This window comes from Mus caroli, chromosome 13 (genome assembly GCF_900094665.2).
Source record: "Mus caroli chromosome 13, CAROLI_EIJ_v1.1, whole genome shotgun sequence".
Classification (NCBI taxonomy): Eukaryota; Metazoa; Chordata; class Mammalia; order Rodentia; family Muridae; genus Mus; species Mus caroli.
In genome coordinates this window covers 13,192,609-13,208,825 of record NC_034582.1, presented here as the reverse complement: position 1 = coordinate 13,208,825, position 16,217 = coordinate 13,192,609, and the positions used below count along the sequence as shown (strand labels likewise).

Sequence of the window (16,217 nt, the reverse complement as noted above, 5' to 3'; positions counted from 1 at the left end):
TCGAGACAGGGTTTCTCTGTGTAGCCCTGGCTGTCCTGGCACTCANAGGGTTTCTCTGTGTAGCCCTGGCTGTCCTGGCACTCACTTTGTAGACCAGGCTGGCCTCGAACTCAGAAATCCGCCTGCCTCTGCCTCCCGAGGGCTGGGATTAAAGGCGTGCGCCACCACGCCCGGCTTGAGGGTGTTATTATGTAGAGTTCTGATAGGCCAGAACTCACCATCGTCCTTGACCTGTTTTAGCCTCCATTGTATTGGGAATAGACATACGCCAGTGCATCAGGCTTTGAAAAGCAGCATGATGGGACGGGTTGATATTTTTCTGAAAAGCTCCCCTCTTTAGTAGTCCGAGTTAACAATGATGTCAAGAAGAAATTTGCTTTAGGTAACATACTTCTGAAATTTCGTTTCCCAGTATCTTTGCTTTGCCCCCTTCTGTGTAGAAGGTTCCACTGGGTGATCCACTCAGGCCTGTCTTTGTCAGAAGTAGCTATTCAGACCTCTCTATCTTCTAGCAAGTATCTTTTGTAAACTTCAAAGTCTGAGCTTCCATCAGTTTGTGAGATGATGCTGCTGAGGTCAACTTGATTACTAAGTATTTAAGAACTAAAAGCCAGCTGATGATCTGAATAAATTTGTTAAGGGGTAATTACATGTACCCACTGAGCAATGTTTATCTTCTTTCCAGTATTAATGACCAATAAGCCTTTTAGATTTTAATCTAATTACCCCGAACACCTAGCCTCTAACTGAAGGGCAATCTTAAGGCAAGAGATGCAATATGAGGGCATTAAGTAGCTGACAGCTCATAGGTTTAGTTAGATATAATTACAGGTGAAAGTACAAAGAGTGCAGCTTCCACTACTACAAAATGTTTTTAAGGTTCCTGGGACTTAGTAGTCCTCCTTGATATTTTGACTTATCCTTCAGATTTACTTAAGGCTTTTGCTTTAAAAAGAGATTTACTTATTTCATGTATGTGACACATCAGAAGCCGGATCCCCATTACAGATGGTTGTGAGCCACCATACTGTTGCTGGGAATTGAACTCAGGACCTCTGGAAGAGCAGTCAGTGTTCTTAAACTCTGAGCCACCTCTCCAGCCCCGCTTAAGGCTTTTTAAAGGTTCCGAAACTTCAGTGTCGCGGAAGCTCGAAGCTATGAACACCAAGTATATTTTTAGGTTACGATGGGTCCTTGAACTTGGGCGTACGTGAGTCTAGTCAGGCTAACGTCACATTCGCCCTCTGTGGGGAGTCTGCTCTCACAGATGTTCCGATCCCGTGGCTGGGGAAAAGGTAGTCGTCAAGGTTCTCCCGGGTCCTGCCGTGACCTTTTCACTGGAGGCGAGCAACAAGCGCCATGACTGGCGCCAGAGGGAAGGCCTCCAGCGACAGCACAGCACAGCCCACGCCTCCTCTCCTTTCTTTAACCCTGCTCCTCCGTCCCACCCCTGCCGGAAGTGGGGTGGCTCCTCGCGTCACTTCCGGTGACGGCCAGGGTCCCGGCGGGCGCGAGCACGCAGCACCTCCCCTCGCCCGCGCTCCCTCTCTCCATCGGCGTTCCCGAACGTCACGAGCGTGCGCGCCGCCGACCTAGCGTTGGGTTTAGGGGCAAAAGTCTTGAGGAACGCGGCGAGTGGGTGGTGCGCGGCGAGGGCTCGGCCAGCCAGTCGCGTCGCCGTCCCGCAGGGAGAACGCGGAGGGCAGGGAGGGGCGAACGGCGCGCGCGGAGCCCGCGTGGAGGGGCGGAGGACAGCGAGCCGCGCCCCCGCTCCGGAAGCTGCGCGCAGTGCCCTCGGGGCGCCAGGCCCAGGCCCGTCCGAGCGCCGCGGGGTGTCGCCGCCGCCGCCACAGGACGACGTGGACGCGCCGCGGCCGGCCGGCGACGGAGGCGTGCTGTGGTCGCGCCCACTGCCCTCCCGCGAGCTCGCCCCCGACGTCAGGACGATGGAGTGAAGCGCGGCCCGCGGTGGCACTTCCGCGTTGCGCCGCCGGAGCCCGAGGCCGCCGCCGCCGCCACCGCCGCCGCCCGGCACGGCCGGCTTTCTGCCGAGGATAGGATCCTCCCGCGCCAGGCCCTGACGCCGCTGCGCACACACCGCGACTGGAACCGGGGACGCGCGTCCCGACCCGGATTATCGTGGCGCGACTCCCGGCCGGCCCTGCTGCTCGCTACCCCTCCGCCGCGGCTGCCGTCCCCCTTCCCGGCGGGGGACATGGCCAGGGTCTGACCCCGGAGGAGGCCGCACCCGCGCCGCACTCTGCGGCGGGCTCTAGGCGATGCCGAGTAGCTCGGACACGGCGCTGGGGGGAGGCGGGGGCCTGAGCTGGGCCGAGAAGAAGTTGGAGGAGCGCCGCAAGCGGAGGCGATTCCTGTCCCCTCAGCAGCCGCCGCTGCTGTTGCCGCTCCTGCAGCCGCAGCTCCTGCAACCGCCGCCGCCCCCGCCGCCTCTGCTCTTCCTGGCTGCCCCCGGCGCGGCCGCCGCCGCAGCCGCCGCCGCCGCGGCCTCCTCCTCCTGCTTCAGCCCGGGCCCTCCTCTGGAGGTCAAGCGGCTGGCGAGAGGCAAGAGGCGCCCCGGAGGGCGGCAGAAGCGGCGCCGCGGGCCCCGCGCCGGGCAGGAGGCGGAGAAGCGCCGGGTCTTCTCGCTGCCCCAGCCGCAGCAGGACGGCGGTGGCGGTGCCAGTAGCGGCGGGGGTGTGACCCCGCTGGTGGAGTACGAGGATGTGAGCTCCCAGTCCGAGCAGGGGCTGCTGCTGGGGGGCGCCAGCGCGGCAACGGCGGCGACGGCTGCCGGGGGAACGGGGGGCAACGGCGGGAGTCCGGCCTCCTCCTCCGGCACGCAGCGGCGCGCGGAGGGGTCGGAGCGCAGGCCGCGCCGGGACCGCCGCAGCAGCAGCGGCCGCAGCAAGGAGCGCCACCGCGAGCACCGGCGGCGGGACGGGACGCGCAGCGGCAGCGAGGCCTCAAAGGCCCGCAGCCGCCACGGACACAGCGGCGAGGAGCGGGCGGAGGCCACCAAGAGCGGCAGCAGCAGCAGCAGCGGCGGCCGCCGCAAGAGCGCGTCGGCTACGTCCAGCAGCAGTAGCAGCCGCAAGGACCGGGACCTCAAGGCCCACCGTAGCCGGACTAAGTCGTCCAAGGAACCGCCCTCGGCCTACAAGGAGCCGCCCAAGGCCTACCGGGAGGACAAGAGCGAGCCGAAGGCCTACAGGCGGCGGCAGCGGTCCCTGAGCCCGCTGGGAGGCCGGGACGAAAGCCCGGTGTCCCACAGGGCCTCGCAGAGCCTTCGGAGCCGCAAGTCCCCCAGCCCGGCGGGAGGTGGCAGCAGTCCTTATTCCCGGCGGCTGCCGCGCTCCCCGAGCCCCTATAGCCGGCGTCGCTCGCCCAGCTACAGCCGCCACAGCTCCTACGAGCGGGGCGGCGACGTATCCCCCAGCCCGTACAGCAGCAGCAGCTGGCGGCGCTCGCGCAGCCCCTACAGCCCAGTACTCAGGTGAGTCCTGTCCCCCTGACCCTAGGAGGCGGGGAAAGTGGGGCGAGGCGCCTCTGGTTTACTCGGTCGGCTTCCCAGGCCAGCGCTCCGGGTCGGAGGGTGGGTTTCTAGCGGAGAGGGGAGTGCTGTACGCACCTGTGAGGGTGGGAGGGACCGAGCGACCAGCCTAGGCAGGGATGATTCCTAAGAGTTCAAAGTTTTTAACTTGTTGCTTTTAACTGTCAGCAGGTTAGTGCAAAATGCTCTCCATTTCCAGCATTGCTATTTTGGCTTAATTTGTCTTAATACCTGCTTATGGAGAAAACGTTACTTTGTTGGCGATTTATTAATATACAGGGACTTATATTGTAAAGAGCAACCAGATTCAGGAGGTGATGTCAGTTAGATAAGGATTGCAGAGGTTTCATGTGGTAAATACGGGGATGGGAAAAGCAGCTTTTGTGAAGTTTATTTTAATACTCAAAATACATGTAAGTAGATGTTGATAAAAATAGAGTTTAAAGATAAATTATATATGAGAGTGATTCTTGTGTTGGGTAGTTTTTTTTTTTTATCTGATCTTTCAAAGTCATGGTTTTAAAAAGGAGGGGGAAATGACAGCTATGTTCAGTACTCAGTTGCCAATAATATATATAAGTGGATATAGTGGTACAGCGTAACTTCGTGAATGGCTTAGTACATTCTCAGGCCACTATAAATCTGCTCACTGTAAAGTTAGGCCTTTTAAGTAATACTAATCCTCATGAACGTGTTCAGAAATTTTTGTAGAGATAATATAATATGAAATTTGAATACTGCTTTTATATAGCTGTTAAGCCATTGTTATACGGTAATATTCTGAAAATGTGTGTATATTGATACATATCTATTTTGTAGAGTGAATTAAAAGTAGCTTTTGAGTACTTTGCAGGTCTTGTAGCTTCTTATATTACTTAACATATTTGGGCCTTCTAGGTTTTATGGTTTTAGGGTTTGGTAAATTAGTCCTAGGATTGACTAAGTTTTAAAAGTTTTATAACTTTATATAGTCACTTAAGTATGTAATGGCAATTTTAATAACGAGGTTAGATTTGGTAAGGTTGGTGGTGTGTACTACATAGTACAGTTTGTGATTAGGACTGTGCATGCTTAGCAAATATCCAAGAGCACATATTATATGTCAGTGATAGTTTCGGTAGGGCAGTGTAGCAGTGAAGAAAGACAAAGTTACTGTCCTCATAGAGCTAGCATATAGAAAGTCCACTGACTAGGGAGTCTTTTCATTGTGTGTGTATTGACCAGCTGTATTTCCAAAGGGTTCATTTTTGGAAGAAGCTTTTCAGTAATATTGGTCAGCATTTCTAACAACTGGCTATGTGGTTCACTCCTGAATACATCAGTAGGTGGGTGGGAACACATTGTTTGGGCAGTCTTTGTTGGACTTGAGATCAGAGACGATTTTCCCAGTTTCTTTACTGCATGATTTGTTAGGCTTCTTAGCAAAACCATTGATGACTTAGTTTGCTAAACAGTAATATTTAATACTTGCCTTTTTATTATTTTATAAAGTATAGATTTCCCTAAAGAAATCTAGAGTGGTTGAATTGTGAATAGTTTGAATTGTTAAAAGTCTTCGTATGGAAATGGAAATCGGCATCTATGTATAATGCTTTGGAATGTACACAAGTTTGTGAACTAGTTCTTTAAAACTTGGAAGATAGTTGTCATGTTTCCAGGTCTTCTCTCTGGGCCAATAGCTTTGGAATTTTTTTTTTTTTTTATTACAAGGTATGGTCTTCAGGTTTTTCATTTTGTTTTTGTTTGTTTGGTTTGTTTGTTTGCATTGTGTTGCTTGTTAAATGCTATTCTTAAAATTTGAGGACCAGAACTGATGGCTAAATAGTTACTTGAAAAACAAGATTTAGAAAAATAGCAAATGTACATACTGCTGAGGAACATGAATTCACTTGTCCAGCTTAATGCAAAAAGTTTTATTTGTTTCTAGGTTTAGTAGTAGAGTCAGATGACTGGCTCTTTAATGAATAGACGAGATTGTAAGCTCCACAAGTGGCATCTGGCCTGTCTTGCCCATCATTGAATTCCTAGTGCTCAGCACTGTATTTGGGTGGTTATACACTCTTAATAATCGTTGAATAGGTAAGTGAAGGGATAGAGTTGACTGAACATAGGATTTACCACTGTGACTCTCTATTACCTGCTTCATTTGAATAAATAATTAATATAGACAACGTGCTATGGTATAAGAAACTTAAATATGACATTTTCCAAGCCCACATACTAATGAATTACCCATGTAGACTTTTTTAAAGGAAGTGTATCCATACACAATATAGTATTGAAATCATGGCCCAGAGCGTAACTTTTAACTCATAGAATAAATTCTCTGTTCAAGGGACTACCATACAACCTGTTCTTTGCTTGCATTTGTGTCTTCATTTCTTAGCTCCTGCATTTCATTGGATGGATCTTCTTGGCTTAATTTCTCCTCATAAGCTGTTTACTGTATTTTTCTTTTTTCTTTTGTTTTTTCCAGGTAGGTTCTTTCCTGTGTTCTGTAGTCCAGGCTGGCCTCCCAACTCAGATCCACCTGCCTTTGCCTCCTGAGCTATGGGACTAAAGATGCCTCTTCACTGTTTGATTGTTGAGGTGTGTAAATTCTTATCATCTTCCTGATAAGCCTTATAATAAATGTGAGGAGTGTTAATACAAGGAAATAGAAGGGTGCTGAGTGCAGTGTTCTGTGTGGTGATTGTTCCCACTGATGGATTAGGAAACAAATACCCCCAAAACTTGAGTGATTTGCTGATGGAATATGAAACAAATGCTTCAAAAACTTAAGTGCTTTGCATCAAGGTCAGTTTGAATTCAAAAGCTGAGCTAGCTGATTTGAAAGTCTTTAACATTGTGCTGTATTCAACCTTAGTTGATATTCGTGGTACCTTTTGTACTGACCTGTTTTGTGTGAAAAAACAAAGATAAACCAATCTTTTAAGGGTACTTAATTGTCAGTTTGTTAAAACTTTATTTTATGAGTGTTTTGCTGCATATATGTCTGTGTACCACTTGTTGGCCTGGTGCCTGCTGAGGTAAGAGGGTCAGAAGATGTCAGATGTTCTGCCCAGAATCATAAGTAATTGTGAGCTGCCTTATGGGTGCTAAGAATTGAACATAGGTCTCTCCAAAAAGAGCAAAAAGTGCCTTTAAGCCCTAAAGTTTTTCTTTTACCTTTTTTTTTTTTTTAAAGAAATTTTCTAGGCAGACTGGGTTGACATCTTATAATCAGTACTCAGGATTAGCTCTGGGTTAGCATGGACCTCACTGAGACCATGCCTGAAAACACAAGAAACACAATGTTTCTAACAGTGCATTCAGCTTGAATATCATTTTTATTTGCTTGTTTATTTATTTATTTATTGGTGGGGCTTGGGATGAACTCAGGTCCTCTGGCTTGTTAGATAAGCATCCCACCACTGGTTTCCTCCCGTCTGAATTTGTAGATTATTACTTATTGATGACTTATCTGCTGCAGGAGGTGTTGACCTGAAGTTACTGAAGTCAGGTTGATGTCCATCAGGATGAACTGCATGCATGTAGTTAGTTTTGTCTCCCATCTGTATAGGCCCCGTTACATCAAGGGTCAGCAGACTTTGCTATTAAATAATACCAAGACACTGAGAATCTTAATTTCTGCTCCTCAGACAGAGATAATGGAAGTCACTGGTGTTTACTAGCCTGTTATATGATGTACCTTGCTACGATGATTTCATTCTCACAGCTGCTGTTCAAAGTAACGTGAAGCTAGAATACTTGAGGGTTTTTTTTTTTTTTCCTTTAAACTCCTATTATAAAAATGCTTCTGGTTTGGTATGTTCTTCATAGAAAAAGTATCAGAGATGTAAGATAAAGAATAAGTGCAGAAACTGAAGAGAATGGATCTTAGGGTGAACAGTTTAGTTTCCAAAAGTTGTGGTCCATTCATTCTCAGAAGATGATCCCATGTCTTGCTCTTTTCTCAGGTCAGTCTTTACCATACATTTTCATGTGTTCTGTCCTCTTTAACTTTCTTTCCTCCTAACACTAATATTTATATCTGCCTTTCCATTATTTTTCTTTTCTTTTTTTTTGGGGGGGGGTTATTATTTTGTTTTTTCAAGACAGTTCGCTGTGTAACAACCTGGAACTCCATTTGTAGACCAGGTTGGCCTCAAACTCACTGAGATCTGCTACTGTCTTCTGATTGCCAGGACTAAAGGCATGCACCACTAAGCCTGGCACTTTTCCATCATGTAGGCTGTCATTATTAATGGGTCAGACTTCCTCATTAATATTCTTCCTCTACTCCTGTTCAGTTTCTTTCTTTTCCTTTTCTCTTTTCTTCCTTTCCTTTCTTTTCTTTTCTTTTCTTTTTTTTTTTTTTTTTTTTTTTTTTTTAAGACAGGGTTTCTCTATGTATCCCTGGCTGACTCTGTAGACCAGGCTGGCCTCAAACTCAGAAATCCACCTGCCTCAGCCTCCCAAGTGCTGGGATTAAAGGTGTGAGCCACCACCCCCAGGCCTCCTGTTCAGTTTCATGAAATAGAGTCTCACTCTGAGGGTAGTCCTGCAGTCCTGCCTCAGCCTCTGGAACCACCAGCATTAAAGGAGTCAGCTATTTTAATATAACTGTTTTCTCCTACCCATTCTAGTCCATGGTTTATTAGGGAAGTTTTGTAACTATGTAGTTAAGTACTTTTGTCTCTTTTGTAAGGTTGAATATAAACATTGTGATACATTGTGATTTAATGCCTTTAATGATCTAACCCCATTCTATCTCTACTCTTATTTTTCAAACACTTTTCTTTTTCTTTTAAGATTTATTTATTATTACACATAGGACCTCCAGAAAAGCAGTCAGTACTCTTACCGGCTGAGCCATCTCACCAGCCCCACTTTTATTTTTCTGTATCTCCCTGATAACTGTTCTTCAAGCTTGAAGAAACACTGACAACCTTTTTTCCATATTTGCTGTTTACCTTTCATTCACAAACTCAGTCTCAGCTCTTAACATCTTGATTGTTCACTCCTCTGCATGCTCATTTTTTTTCTCTGTGCTCCTTACCACACTTTTGTTTTATTTTTGCTGTAGATCTGTTAAAAGTACCCTGATTCTACCTTAGTTAATTGGCTGACTGCATTTGTTTGTCCTTATTAGCTGGTAAACTAAAGGACGAATTTACAAAATGTATTTGGTAGTAGTGGTTTAATTCCTTAAGATCTCCTCCCCCCTTTCTCTTTCCCAGAGTAAAGAAAACCAATTTGTACAGGTACCACCATGAAACTTGCTAGCCATTTTGGTTCACATATTCTCTAGGATTGTGGAGGTAATTGTGGTTTATAGGGAGAGACTTTAGTGGGTAAAACTGTACTGTACATTTTTGAATTTGGTTCGAAAGAGCTGATTCTGGAAAATTATCCTTTGACCTTCTTTCACATGCCCACAGCCTGAGTGCTCCACACTTAACACACAGACAATAAAAATTGTTATTTAAGAATCCCCCAGCCAGGTATAGTGGCACATATCTTTAATCCCAGCCATGTGAGGCAGAGGCAGGTTGATCTCTTCATTTGAGGCCAGCTAGGGCTGCATAATGAGATCCACACCTTAAAAAACAAACAAACAAACAAATAAAGTCTTAATTACTGGAAAATGAATAGAGTGCTCATTCACTTTAATGTAAATAAAATAAATATGGACCTATAAACTGCTTATATTTGCTGTATCTTGTACTGACTAGGAAAAATAATTATTTTTTCTTGGTGAATTAAAATTACTTGTTATGGTAGGAAGTGTCTGAGCAGACTTTCTTATTTTACTTGAAACCCTAAAATTCCTGAAAAATCAACATATAAAGTAATCCCTAAGTCTTCCCCTAATTGGTATCCCTCCTCCCCATGTTACTTTCTTTTTATCTCTCTTTTTTTTTTTTTTTTTTTTTTGTTGGTAGTGGTAGTTACTGTTAATTTTGTTTGGGGTTACTTTTATCTCACATATGGAAATTGTTAATAAGCTTTGAAGTGGATGCTGGAAGCAAAAATACCAAGCTGGTATCAGAAATATGACTTCTTTAAGACAATGGAATTAAAACCTTTAAAATTATTATCTTCCTCTTCTTCCTCCCCTTCCTCTTCTCTCTGCGCACATGGTGACTTCCCTGGCCTCTGTCCTTGGGGCTAATGAACTTGCCCACCCCAGAGCAGCTTCCCAATAAACCTGCCTTTAATATTAAAAAACAAAACAAAGCAAACCCTTTAAACTGTGGCGAGACTCAATGCTGTGAATGTGTATTAGAGAATAACATGTTAGTAAAATAGGGAATTTACATAAAAAAGGTATTGAAAGGAACTGAAAATTGCATTCTTCTGTTCTATTTTCAGTTACACAGGGGCGCTTTCACTGGGTTGTTTTGATACTTAACATAGTATCTAAGAGTAAATTCTTTTACCTCTTTGGGAGAATATTTTCTCTCTTTCCATAACTGCTCTTTATTTTTTTTTATCCATTTATAAAGACAATAGAAGCTCATAGTAGAATTTTTCAGTTAGTACAGAAAGGTGAATGAAATCGAAAGTGTTCTTTAAGATGTATTTATTTTTATGTTTATGTATGTCATACCTGCATATATAGTATGTTCACCCATGAATGCCTGTTCCTTGAGGAACCAGAAAAGAGCACTGGATTCCCCAGAACTGGAGAAACAGGTGGTTGTGAACCATCATGTGGGAGCCAGGAATCAAACCTAGATTCGATGCAAAAGCAGCAAGTGCCCTTAACCACTGAGCCATCTCTGCAGCCATTTTACGTGTTCTTTCAGTCCAGCCCTTGCCTAAATCTATATTCACGTTTGACATTTTAATGAATGTTCTTTGTTCATTTTTATTCATTATTTGTGTGCACATGTGTCTGCATGCTCACGAGTGCATGTTTATGTGCCAGTGAATGCATGCTTGTGGAATTGGGAGAACAACTTGGATGAATTTGTCCTGTAGGTTCAGGGAATTGAACTGAGGTAGTCAGGCATGAGGGCAAGCATCCTGATCTAGTGAGCCATCTTACCTCTAGTGGGTGGGTTTTGTTTTGTTTTATTTTCGTTTTGTTTTTGTTTCATTTTTGCTGCAGGGCATTGCTGTGTTCACTAGATGTTCCAGTACTAGCTGTGTAGTCTAGTCTAGGCTCTAACTCATGACAATATGCCTGCCTTAGCCTCCTCAGTTGGTGGGATTACAGGTATGTACCATTCATTATACCTGCCTACATTCTATTTTTAATCAATAAGTAGTGATTGTGTGCCTTTGTGAGGCACGGCATGAGCTTCAAGATGGTTTAGAAATCTGTTGCCTCACAGTGTGGTTGGTGTGTGTGTGACTCCCTGGGATTCCATCCAGGTGTGCATCACCACTCCTATATGAAACCTCCCCTTAGCAATTTTGAAATATCTATTGCACTACTGTTTTGTGCAATCACTAAATCTTTCTTTTTCTTTTCTTTTTTTCTTTTTTTCGAGACAGGGTTTCTCTGTGTAGCCCTGGCTGTCCTGGAACTCACGCTGTAGACCAGGCTGGCCTCGAACTCAGAAATCCACCTGCCTCAGCCTCCCAAGTGCTGGGATTAAAGGCGTGTGCCACCACACCTGGCTTCTTTATTTTTCTTAACTGACATGTTGTACTCTTAGATCAGCATTTCTCCTTTCCCTGTATGTTCTTTTCCCCAGACCTCTGTTAAACATCATCCCATTCTCTGCTTTTATAGATGTTCTTAAATGTTTGGTAGAGTAATAAAGTCAGACTTGTCTCTTAGATTTTACATAATACCAAAGTCATAAGGCATTTGTTTTTCTGTGCACAATTTATTTCACTTTAATCTTTTTCCAGGTACATCCACATTACTATAGATGACAGTATTTCCTTATTTTTTTTTCAAACCTTTTTGTCTCTTTATGTGTGAGCGTGCGTGCGTGCATGCATGCGTGTGTGCATGCATGTTCCCTTTTCAAGTGCAACAAGCACTGGTAACTGCTGTGCCATATCTCCAACTCCCCAAACTACAATATTATTATTACTACTACTACTACCAATTTAAGTTATGTGTACATGTATCTCTGTATAGGTTTGTACAGTGTACATCGAAGTCAAAAGGTATTGGATTTCCTGGAGTTAAGAGTCAGAGGGGGTTGTAGGCTGCTCAGCAAGGAGCAGAGCAGTGCATGCTCAACCATTGAGCCATCTTTCCAGGCTGGTTTTCCTTTTTATAGTATTTTACTCTGTATACATGTACCACTTTTTAAAACCTGATCATCTGGTAATGAAAACTGATGTCACTTCCTATATTGATTGACTATTGTGCCATAGTAAGCATGGGAGTATAACATTTTAGTTCACTGATTTATATGGAGAAGTCAGATTACTGAATCATGTGACAATACTATTTTTAAAGTATTGAGAGACCCTTACACTGCCTTCTATAATGGTTTTGTTAATTTTCATTAGCACCAACAGTGCAGAATAGTTCCCTCTTCTCTAGTACCCCACCAATCCATTCAGTTTTATTTTCAGTTTTCTTATCATAATACTGAACATCTTCCCAAATACTTATTCACCCATCACATTTTTTTTTAGTTGTTTCAATTTTTCATATTTGGAATTAGATTGCTTAATGTTTTGCCAGACAGTGCAATGTCTTGCTCTTTACTTCAATAGTAATTTCAGAAAGCAAAAGCTTACCATTTTTATAAAGTCCAAGTAGCATTTATGCTTGTCAACTTTTATGATTTATAAAATGGGTAATAAAAAAAAACTTTGTCTAACCTTGAAGTGAAAAAGATTTTCTTCTTGGTTCATGGGTTCATCTTTGTAATGTGTAATGGTATTTTACTAGAATACTTTTCAGTTATGAGTTGTCCAGGTGTTGTTTGTATTCTGATGTTAATTCTGCTTCCTCAAGAGGGGCTGCCACTGACGAAGGGCCCATCACATGCTCAGATGATCTTATGGGAACCTTCTCCCCATAAAGGCTAGAGCCTGTGATTGGGCAGTGGAGGAGAAAGGTGGGACTGGAGTTTTGAGAGTGGGTGCAGGTAGAGAGGCAGAAGAGTACCAGAGGGGAAGGAGAGAGAACTGAAGAGGAGAAGGAGGAAGCCTTGATGGGCCAGGAGCATCTGCAAGTAACAAAGGGGTCTTTTAGCTAGGGAATAAATTAGTATAGTGTTAGATCTGCCCCATCTAGTGTGTAGCTTATAATTATAGTAACTGGGTTGTGTGTTTTTTATAAGGCTTATTGGGGTGGGAAATTCCAGCAAAACCATCTTCCTTGCATATTCTTAGGAGATTTGTTATTAGACATGTATGACACGTGTCTTATCTATAGACACAGATTTTTAAATGTGGAGTCATATTACTTATATACTTACCTTTTCAAATGCTTTTCCTTCCCTTTGTATAGGTCTAACTTGTTGAATTTCCTCTGGTCAGTGTGATAGAGTTCTTAGAATGCAGTCTGCTAGTTTGTATATAAGTTTCTATTTTGAAAGATATTTCTCCTGATTGTAGAATCCTAAATCAATATTATTTCTTTGTCAGTATTTTGAACTATCTACACCTGGCTTCCATACTTTGGTGAGAATTTTTCATTTTGTTTTTCCTTTCAGCCACTTAATTTTATATCCAGTAAGTTTTTTTTTTTTTTTTTTTTTTGAGGTAGTATCTTTTAACATCTAGCACAGTATATGACATTTAAGTACCCAGGAAATGATATTAACCTGATTTAGACAAGAAAATGGTCAACACCAACCACCGATTCTTTAAATGTGCTGGTGTTAAAAAGTCTAAAATGACCCTGAGAAATGTATGTGTGTATGTATGTATATGCACCTTAATGCAAATTAGACACAGAGTTCCCTGGTACTCAGACTTTCATTATCTGACATCCATGGGAGGGGAGGGAGGCTTGAGGACCCAGCGTAAGGGGATGCTAGAGGGATGAGGGGAGTGGGTGAGTGGGTAGAGGAGCACCCTCATAGAGGTGGGGGTGGGAGGGCACTAGAGGGAATGGGATGGGAAGGTTTGTGGACAGGTAACCAGGAAGGGGGATATCATTTGCAATGTAACTGAATAAAATGATTAATTAAATAAAAAGAAAAAAGAAAAAGAAACATATCTCAGGTCATGGTTCAGTGAAACATGAAGACAGTTTAGGCTTAGTAGACTAGAACTTGTTACAGAAAATGTGTAAAATGTTAGTTGTGTGTCTTTTTTTAAAATGTGTATTAGTTGAGCATAAAATGGAATAAAGTGTTGTATAATGTGCCAATACTTTTTACATTTTATCTTCAACTAATACTCTGCTATACAGAGAACACTCTACATTGTACTATTAATTAATGGACATCTGAGTTACTAACTTTTTCACTGTGAAGATTAATGCTCCATGCTGAATGATGGTGACACATGCCATTATTTGGGAGGCAGAGGCTGGTGGGTCTCTATGAGTTTGAGGCCAGTTGGTATGTAGAGTGAGTTCCAGGGTAGCCAGAGGTATATACATAAGAGAAGCCCTGTCTTAAAAAACCAAACCAGTCCTCCCCTGCCCCATGCCCCCAAAATTATGCTCTTATGAGCCTTTATTGTATAAGGTTTTAAGTGTTTTTACTTCTTTTCAGGTACATACCTAAGATTTGTTGGGTCATGTAATTTTTAACATTTTGAAGAAACACCAAACCATTTTTCATAGTAATTGCATCAGTTTTACACTGGCAATGAATGGGGACCTCCATTTATTCTACCTCAAACCCACAGAGTGTTTTTGATTTATACCCATCTCCTACTTGAATATATTAGTATACTGATAATTGTGGAGTTTTGATTTCTTTTAAAAACACTGAAATATTATAAGAAGTTTTTGTTTTACTCCTAGGTGCAGGATATGCTTCAGATTGTCCACAGCAGCTGACTGTAATTGCCTTGTGCTCTAGCAGGGGCATGTTTTTGCCAGCCCGTAGATAGTTTCTGTGATTCTGTGACATTTGGAATTCTGGGGACTTTTCAGAGGGTGTATAATGCTAGGGTCCCAAGAGGAGGTTGGTGGTTACTGTTGGTTGCTGTCGGTCATGGTTTGTTAGGTAGTTGTGCACAAAGAAAAAACAAATTCAGTATCCTGATGGCAAGGATCAAACTTGTCCCAGCTGGAAGAGATCTATCTAATGATAAAACTTTGTCCTCTTTCTGACCCCTGACTTTATTCGGGGATCTCTTTCCCTTCCTCTCTATACATTTTTCCTCTCTTCTGTTAGGGGGTTGAAAGAGTGGAAGAAAAAGGGTGGAATAAAGAAGAACTCACAAAGTAGTGAGTTCAAAAACAGCTACATGTCAGTGTTAGTGGCTTTTCAGTAAGTGTTACAGTTTTCTCTTAACCCAGCTAGCTCTTAAAGTAATTGAGACTGGACTAAAATTTAACAAGCTTTTAGGCAGAACAGCATTGAGCAGTTATTACTCTATTCTAGTCCTCTAAACTAGTTTGGCTATCTCCCAGTCAAAATCCATAAGATTCTTGCATTTTTTGGCTTTCTCAGCTCCAGCAGTCCCTGCCTTTCTTTCTTTGACTCCCTCCCCTGGCTGACAGAAGTCCAGGCCTATTCTCTTCATTGGTTGTTAATCTCTCTTTATTGACACATCAGGGAACAACTGGGGAGCTGATGTTTACACAAGATTGAGCCTGGATATTTCTCTGAATAAGGATTTCAAGGAGATATAGGAGAGACAGAAATCATCAATGGAATCTTCACGTAGTACACAATAGCATTATGTCCACATGTCAGTATGACTCTATTTACATTTCTTTGAGGGATTGTGAAGTTGAGCATAGTTCTTGGACAGTTGAGTATCTCTTTTTTTTTTTCGTTTTTTTTTTTTAAAGAAATTATCTTTAAATTCTTTTTCTCCTTTTAAAACTTGGAATTTGATTGTGGTTTGTTTTTGAGACTAGATATCACTGAGTAGCCAAGCTAGTTTGACAGTTATCATTATTCTGTCTCAACCTCCCAGATTTGGAATTATAAGCCTGTTCTGATTCCTGGTTCTACGCTTACTCTAGTCTTTTATATTTGCTAGCTACTCTCAGACATACTTAAATATTTTCTCATTTTTACCACTTCACTTGTTATAATAGTGCAGTTTTGTCTGCCCCTCCTGCCCCCCGTGGAATTTTTGGTTAGTCTGGTAGCCCCAGAGATCCTGCTGGGGGTTATAGGTGGGAATCTGAACTCAAGGCCTCATGGTTGAGCAGCAGGTTCTCTTAACCACAGAGCCATGTCTCCAGGCTTTTGTCTTTTCAAAGAGCTAGTTCTTTCTTTGTTTCATTGGTTTCTGTCTTTTATATATATATATTTTTATATATATATATATTTTTTTATATTAATTTCTTGTGTTTGAGACAGGGTCTGTAGTATAGCTCAAAATTAGGGATGAAGAGAACACTAGTAGTTTTTGGTTTTTAATCATTCAGGATTGTTTTGGCTATCCTGCTTTCCATTTGTTTGTTTCCTGTGTGTCTGTATCTGTATGAAATTTAAGAATAGTTAGCTTCTGAGGATAGCATGGGTTTTGATGGGGAATTGAATCCATAAGTTGCTTTTGAAAGGATGGCCATTTGACAATATTAATTCTACCAAACTATATGCACAGGGAATCTTTAATT

The 16,217-nt window shown here is 43.1% G+C and overlaps 1 protein-coding gene across 4 annotated transcripts in view; it reads left to right on the top strand.

Moving 5' to 3' along the window:
• Positions 1-1,836: 1,836 nt before the first annotated feature.
• The window catches only part of Cdk13 (cyclin dependent kinase 13), an 89,949-nt gene continuing 75,568 nt past the window's right edge, over positions 1,837-16,217 (top strand). For 2 of the 4 annotated variants that reach the window (XM_021179987.2, XM_021179986.2), the window contains exon 1: positions 1,837-3,493. In XM_021179987.2, coding sequence (XP_021035646.1) covers positions 2,280-3,493 — 1,214 coding nt within the window. In that variant the 5' untranslated portion in view covers positions 1,837-2,279. The remainder of the gene's footprint in view (positions 3,494-16,217) is intronic. The other 2 variants (XM_029468533.1, XM_029468532.1) reach the window with 1 other exon arrangement.